This window comes from Apis dorsata, unplaced genomic scaffold (genome assembly GCF_000469605.1).
Source record: "Apis dorsata unplaced genomic scaffold, Apis dorsata 1.3 scaffold_56, whole genome shotgun sequence".
Classification (NCBI taxonomy): Eukaryota; Metazoa; Arthropoda; class Insecta; order Hymenoptera; family Apidae; genus Apis; species Apis dorsata.
This window is the reverse complement of record NW_006263356.1, coordinates 524,350-532,799: the sequence shown is the minus strand read 5'-3', so window position 1 is coordinate 532,799 and position 8,450 is coordinate 524,350. Positions and strand designations below refer to the sequence as shown.

General features: G+C 31.7%; 1 protein-coding gene across 1 annotated transcript in view; it reads left to right on the top strand.

Moving 5' to 3' along the window:
* Positions 1 to 8,450, top strand: part of LOC102676497 (furin-like protease 2) — a 402,319-nt gene that overhangs the window by 4,361 nt on the left and 389,508 nt on the right. The window contains exon 2 of the mRNA XM_006609486.2: positions 4,986 to 5,550. Within this exon, the coding sequence (XP_006609549.1) occupies positions 5,359 to 5,550 (192 nt within the window). The 5' untranslated portion in view covers positions 4,986 to 5,358. The remainder of the gene's footprint in view (positions 1 to 4,985; positions 5,551 to 8,450) is intronic.

Genomic DNA, 8,450 nt, shown 5'->3' with positions numbered 1-8,450 from the left:
CTCTCTCTCTCTCTCTCTCTCTCTCTCTCTCTCTCTCTCTCTTCATTCCCTTGCTTTTGTCCGCAGTCTCGCAGTGTTTTCGAGGTATTTATTAGGGATATAGCGACAAGTTTATTCGTTTGCATCATGTCTCGTTTATTTATAACGGTGCATATACCTTTGTGTATTGTAAAGCTTCTGCACGTATGAATAGGAAAATATTTTTGCTCGAGAATCGTAGGGTATTTAATGCATCCAAAATTAAAGAAAACGAAATTATTGACGATGAAATTATCGATAGATAATAAAAATTGTAATAAAAAATTGTAATAAAAAACGCGATAATCGAATTTTCAAATAATAAAATATTTTTTTTTTTTTTTTTTTTGGTGAAAAATTGACAAAAATTTAATACTGTTCGTTATTATTTGCATTTTTATCAATATACAAAACGATAAAAGAAGATTTACTAATCAAATTATCCATTCTTTCTTTTTATATTATATTATAAAATTCTACTAATTTTTTGAAATCGTGATTCGTATCATTTTAAAACAAGGATTCATTTTACCATGGATATAGGATCAGCATTAACCAACAGATAATTTTCGATATGAGGGATAAAATTCGTTGAAGAATTTTAGCAGCGAGCTTTTTATCAAGAAAACTTTTTCTCCTTCTGATGGACATTTTCTAAATTACTTCAAGCTGTTTCGGTAATTAGGACAGAAATATCGTGCAGCTGTTCCTCCGTGGCTTATTTCACGCGACAAAGTTGCACGTTCACAGGCCTAATTGCAATCGGCTCGGGTTTACTCGCGTCATATTCGCGTGTCCACGATATTTCAACGGTTATCCAGCCTCTAATTACCAGATTCTTGGTATTTCCTCTTCTGATTATGGTTCTTTCTTTGTTCTTCGGCGAATATCATTCTCTGAGAAACGAGAAAACGTGCTCGAGAAAAATAGCTAACAATTAAATAAATATTTCTTCTATGTTATATCTACATTTATTAATAAGAGTATTCAATGAGTATTCTTATTATTGCGACGATTTTATTTGCAAATCGATTTTCTTTTCTCAGATATATTTTTTATATTTTTTGAAAATATTTTCAAAGTTCAAGTTTGTTTTTTATCATCAAAAATTGGTTAATAATTTATCAAATAGCGAATGGCAATTTTAAGGTAAATTTTTTCAAATCTAGTTTCTTTCTCGGTCAATAATTTCAACGAATGATCGAAATTTAAGTTGTACATTGTTTTGTATTTTTTGCCTCGACATTCTACATTCTAATTAAAAATTTTTTTTCTAAAAATTTTCCAAATCCATTTCCTCGTTTACCACTAATCAAAATCAGTATGATATGATATAATTTAAACAAGTGGCGATTTTAGAACGAACGATTCCATTTCTCAAATATTCGAATTTTTTTAAATAAATTTTCTCTTGTCGACGATGTGGCAACTTCCAGCATAAATATTGTCGATTTTTTTACCACGGATTAGAATTTCCGTTAATAATACCTCATCTTGACGTCACCGTCTAAGTCACTTTGTCAGTGATCCGATCAGTTGTTAGATAACGCTCTGGCTATTGCTTCGCCGATACGCTTCTTCCACGTTTGTTCCTCGAGCACACTCGATTTTTCTTTAGAACTTCCGTTCCTTTGTACTCGAAAGTTTAGACACGCCCTATACGTTGCAAGTATAACGGAAAAATGGAATGGCGAATAAGGAGGAAAGCTGATTCGTCTCTCACAAAGGTTTAATAATTGATTGGAACCGTGAAAAGTATCTTAACGCGTGATACATATCGGTATTAGATTCTTGTCAATGTTGTAACATTGGGTTAAAAGTGGATTGGAAATTTATCTTGTTATGCAACGTTTTCTGGATGATAGGATGTAATATAAAGGTATTTTTATCTGTTTTATGCTTTCAAAGATCTGCTTTTTTTTAGTTTTAATTTTTTCTAACCAAGTATTGATTATAAGATTCATGGAACTAGAGTTTTAGAGAATTTAGAAAATTTGAATCGAATTTAATTGAACTGTAACAACAATCCAAACGTTTTAATATTTCATGTTATTAGCTTTATGAGCGAGTTGGTTGATTATAAGTGGGATCGATTAAAAAGACGTTATTAACAAATTGGCTTAGTTAGGTAATAAAATGTAATCAAGGTAAATTGGTTTAACAACGAATCAATACGAAGAATCGAAGATCGAATTATTGAGATTGGAATGGAGTTGCATTTAAATTAAAGTAAAATTCTCGCGAGAAATACTTTCGAGAGTTTTTTCTCAAATTTCTACCCTTGTACATTTGAGAACAACTCTCTTGAGTTCTTCTCTCAAATTTATATCTTTATACATTTGAGAGCAACTCTCGAGAATTCTTCTCGTGTCCTTGAAACGCGAATATATTTGAGAGCAATCCCTCTTGAGTCTTTCTTCTCTCTCGAACACCTGTCTTTAGAATAGTTTAAAATTGTTGCGTTTGCCAGTTGAGAAACAAAAACAAAAACAAAAACGTATCTTTCCGTCTCTTCTCCGTTAAATTTTATTACGTCTAACCGCAATTTCGCGAGCGAAATCCGGTTAACTCAACTCCTTTCCCTCCTTTCTATATCGACAATACGCCCAAGTATATCAACCTCTCCTTTTCACCTGTAACCAACCATCGCTCGTTAAACTTTCGCGAGCGTACCTTCTCTCTCTACCCCCTCTCCCCACACATATGTATCTCGCGATCAAAATTAGATCACCAACCGTTTTCCTCTCCTCCTTCTCCTCCTCCTCCTCTTCCTCCTTCTCTTCGCCATTATTTCGATTTATTGTTTCGTCGAAAATTCTTGTGTTCGACCACGATACAATTCTTACCACTTCTGTGTGCGCTTCTTCGACCAATATTAAGTTGTAGTATTAAGGATTTATCAAGGGCTCTCCGTTACGATTTTTGTGGAATCCAATGTTTTGATTCTTGACTTGCAATAGCATATCTTGAATCCTTTCTTTTTTTGCTAAAGTCGAATTCTTAGATTCGTAGAATTTTAAATTTTATTTTAAATTTCTGCGATTTTTATCCCAGAAAATCAAGAATTTAATTTTGAGAAAAATATAGTGGAAATTATATAATAAATTAATAATAGTTTTAAATGAAAATTGGTATTTCGTTTCGAAGTTATTAGAATGGTATTTACAAGTGAAAAATTTAAAATTTGAGTTGAGTTCCTGTATTGGTTCCTGTAACAGGATTTCATTGCATATGTCTCTGTGCAATGTTTTTTTACTGTAAATAAAAAATGGCGTTCGGATGGGCAGCATTTTTCAATACCGTTGGACATACGTAGATCGTGCAATATTTATAAAAATGCGCTTGGTATAACAAATATTTGGATGTATGGTTGTGTAAAACCAATTTTTTTTTTTCTCGTGTAATGCGAATGTGATTCCCTAAAAATATTGTCTGCTTTCTTCTTTTTTTTTGAAAATTAAATTATACAATGGAATTGGAAATTTTTTCGATTAGTTCCATGATTAGTTATCCCTCTCTTTTTCAATCTTCTTCGTTCCATGAAAATATTCGTTCACCATTACAACTTAAGTTGCATTAATTATCATTCGCTTTTAAAAATATAAAATTATCGATCGTTTTTATTATATTATTCTCTTCGATCGTGTCATCTGGATCGATCTCTCGTATTACGATTTTACGTATCACGTTACATCATAGAAAACATTATATATATTATGCCACACACGTATACATTACAATCAACAATTGCTTTTATTATTTTTAAAATTAAATTCTTAAATTTTGTATAAAAGTTTATATTTACAAATACATATGCATATTTTGGACTTTATCTATTCACGATCCATATATACGATCGACGGATGATCTGATATATAAATCTTTTTTTTTTTTTTTTATCTCAACAACATACAACATTTCTAATATTCTACTCATTTTTCACTTATCTACTATCTTGAAATTGTTTCCTCCTCTTGTTTCGAACAATTCTCCGTATTCCACGAGTACTTGCCGATGTTTCTGATTACTCACTCGTCGCGTCTCTTGATTCCAATTCCACGGACGCCCGTGGAATCCAGCGAGTTTCATCGCTTTCATGGCTTTAACACAGTTTTCGAAATCTTTCGAGGCGTGCTCCCCTTCCTCCCTACGTGGAAGAACTAGCTCTTCGTTTTATCTCGAGTTTTCTTCTTTGTTTTTCTTCTTTTCTTTTGCGACGATACGTGCAAAAAAAAATATATATATATATATAAAAAAGGCATTCTACATTATTGATTTTAATTCAACCTGAATTTCTTTCTTTCTCAAGTTTTTAATGTCATAAGTAAATGCCTTTGATTTGTGTGATAAATTGTATTCTCGAAAATAAATTGTATTCTCTAATGTCACTGATTTTTCATTTTTATCTTTGGAAGGATATTATAAGTCAACGCGATATTTTCGTTAGGAATAATCAGGGATCAAAAAGTTTATTTATGGAACGAAATCTTGCACCTTTTTGGAAAGCATATAAATTTATCTGGTTTAAATACGAACGTATATTTCATTTTTAATTTATCCATGTTTAAAAATCATTATTTTGTGCTATGTATAGTTAGTTCTAGCTTTCTCTACATTTAACTTAAAAATTTAATAAATTACAAATTAACATTTTTACATGTTAATTTTTGTTTTATCCTTTATATAACATCGAAATAAATAACACCGTATGTATATAATATGTATATAAAAAAAAATATGCAATAGAGCGAAAGATTAAAAAGAACGAATACGTGACCACGGCGAAATCGAAATAAATTTTAGAATGCTATGTGTCCAGAGAGCGTGAAAAATTCTCTCCGCGATAATTAATATCATCACACCGCAAAGATCCCTTCGTGATATCCTTCCGGCATCGTGACTGCCAACATTTTTTTTTTTTTTCCCCCTCCAATCATCGTAATTTTTTTTCTCTTTTTCTGTTGCAGACAAGATTCCCCTTCTCCAGCTGATCGCAAAAAAAAATCGTGAAATCGTTTCCGCGAGTGTCGTGTCGCGTGTCGCGAGCGATCTCGTCACCGTATCCCCTTCAATCGTCTTATTCTCTTTTCACTCCTCCTCCTTCGTGTCGTTCGGATGCGTCGTAACGTTTACGATGGTACACGGAAATTAGATGAAGATTCGCGATTCCCGCCGGTTTTCACGGGAACATTAACCTTCGATTTCGTGTTTTTCCCGTCGTACCGTGTCTACGACGTTTGAAAATTCTTTTCGGTCGTGAATCTCGGGTTGAACGGGTAGAAAAATTACGCGTAACGATATTTTGGAAGATAGTATCTCGTCCGTTTGGAAGTCGACGAGATGATCGTTCAAGCGGATTCGTTGTGCGTGTTACTAGTGATGTTGATCGGTGCTCTGTTGGTAAAGTCGGAACCTGGGCCACGGCCGCGATCAACGCCGATCTTCACCAATCAGTTCGCAGTCCACGTGCCAGATGGACCGGACGCTGCCGCGGAGATCGCTGCCAAATATGGATTCGACAATTATGGACAGGTGAGTTTTGATTATTTTCCTTTCATGTACTTATAGTTGGTTGTACTTATAGTTCATCTTCTGTAACGTTATAGAATTTGAAAGTTAACGTTATTATTGCGAATAAACGTGGAATGATATAGAAATTGTTTGTATTTCGTACCGCATTACGGATTCGGGTCGAGTCGGGAAGATTCGGTATTAAACGGATCCGACTTTGGCCGAAGTTTTCCGATCTAATCCGAAATTTGAATTCTCGTGTCAAGCAGCAATCTTGTAAAACTAAGCTTATCATTGTATATAGAAATTAGATTCTAGATATCAAAATGATGAAAAAAAGTGATATAAAAAAAAAATATCAATAGAGATTTATTTATCGAGTTAAGTAAACAATTTAATTTTATTTAGGCAAATAATAATCGATAATATATTTAGCCAAATGATTATAAGTAACGTATTTCAATTTTACTCGGTGCAATGCAAGTTGCATATCTTTCATTATTTTTTGAATCTTATTTTATTTAATTATCATATATTGTTATTCTATTTAAAGTATCGTTATATTGGAATTGAAAAAATGATTTTAGTAATCATTATTAGTTCGTTGATCTCAGATTATAAACATAATAAACAGCAATATAATTTTTATCTATCATGAGCAAATAAAATTTAAATTATATAGAGGAATGAAAGGCATACAACTTATTTCTCGATTTAATACTATATTTTTGTTAAATCGTTTCGTAAAATTCATTTACGAAAGTAATAATAAGTATACCTTCGCATTTATTAAGTCAATTTATTATTCGATTACTCATATTTATCATAAATGATTAATTGAGTTTGCAAGAAGTTTTATCTTGATCATCGGCTTCCAGTCACTTTGGTTCAATAGTCCTTTATTAACAACATAATTCAAGCAAGAGATTGCTCGTGCGTGTCCAACCCGTTATACTTGTAATCGCTCGTAATTCGTTATAAAAGTTTATCGCTTCGGATTGACACAGTTTTGATAACAGGTTTTTCCCTGGTTTTTCGCGTGCTTAATTTTCATTTTATCAAGAATATCAAAGACACTTACGGGACACAATGATCATTTTATAGTTAAAAGTATTTTCGATACACCTGATGAGATAAAAAACAAGTTTTTTTCACGGATACCGGTTTCGCATTTTTTTATCTCGATTTCTTTCACGTTTCGCATGAGGCAATGAAAAAATCAAGTTATATTATGATATATTAATTGTATTTCAACAACTTGTTATTAAAATTATCTACGTAATAGTTATTTAATTTTTTATTTTTTGCATTAAGTGGAATATAACGAACTATATAACAGACAAATGTAAAAATAGAAGAGAAATGAAGACTAAAAAAGAAATGGCAATTTTTGGATAAATTAATTTCATCGATTAAAAGTAAAATTGGGAAAGATTATTAAATCTAACCTCTTTCTGGGAAAACTTAATAAAATAATAAGATTATAGGAAGCAAAGAAAGAAAATTAGGAAGCAAAATTATCTCTATTATGAATGCAATTTGATATTTACAACTAAGGAATTAATATTATGCTTGATTATGAATTTTTACAATTGCTTATTATTTTATTCATACGATAAATTTGCTTTACCGATAGAGTCGCAGATAGTTATCGCAAATATGGCGGAACACGTTGTATAAAGGCTTGCTCGATTTGAGTTATTCAGAATGTATTCTAGTTAGAAGCTATTATTCCAAAGTAGTTATTGTAATAGAGTTTAAATAGACTCAAGGGAGGAATTAATAAGGACGGTTTGCAAGACTGGCTCATCGTATTCCAAGATATATTAACCTTGACCACCAAACTTACCATAATTACCGATTAATGGCCGCCGATACGCGAGATATCAATGTTACGAATAAAAAATTTGTACGAATCCAAAATATTTAAAACTTTTCAATATTGAAATAACTTAAGAGATTTATATAATATATAATATTAAAAAAAAAAAAGGAAAAATTATTACAAAATATTCAATTTTGAGGATTACTCTGTTTGGTGATTTATTACGATATCTTCCTTATCAACCGAGGCAACCAAATACAAATTTACGGAATGTTCGTTAAGAGAAATTCTCTTGAACCTTCGAAACAGGATGAAATAAAGTTGTCAATTAAGCTTCGCCTATAAAATTCCCACGAAACCAAAACTATCGCGAGTTCTGTAAGTTACATCGACCGACGGAACGCGAGCAGCAACTTCAAACTTTGAATTAGTTCGAGGCAGACATCAGTTTGCTAAATGGAGCGGATAGGGCGAGGACATAAAAACTTGTGACGATAATTATTCCAAGGGAAGGACACTAATTGGGTGCATTAACTAAATTAAGGTTTAAAATAGTACTATTTAAACGGAATTGTAGTAAACCTGAATCACTAAGTATAAGTTCCATTATCTGATTAATTGTCGTTACTATATAATTAAATTTGGCAAATGTATTTGGTTATGGAAGCAGTGTTTCATTTTACGTTTTTTTCTCGTTCGATGTGCGTTGACAAATATTTTTTTTATCGCGAGGTGCAGGCAGTTTTCAATTTTTCGAGGTAACGAAATCATCGAGTTTCTTCCAATTTTTGAATTCCAATCTATTTATCAAACGATATCGAATATCGTTTTGAATCTGATAATCGAATAAAATCAAATCGATTAATTTCAAACAACAAACGATATTTTTCATCCTTTTTCTTCACGAATAATTTAAATATCGATTCGATAATTTATGAAATAGAAAAAAAAAATATATACTTAATAATATCTATCGTTCCATTCACGAAAAATAGAAGCACATTTGAAATTGAATGAACTTTTACATTAAATGTACAAGTAAATACCAATTTCAAAGCTAAAGGATTCTAGTGTCTAATACGAATAGGGGGTAGAG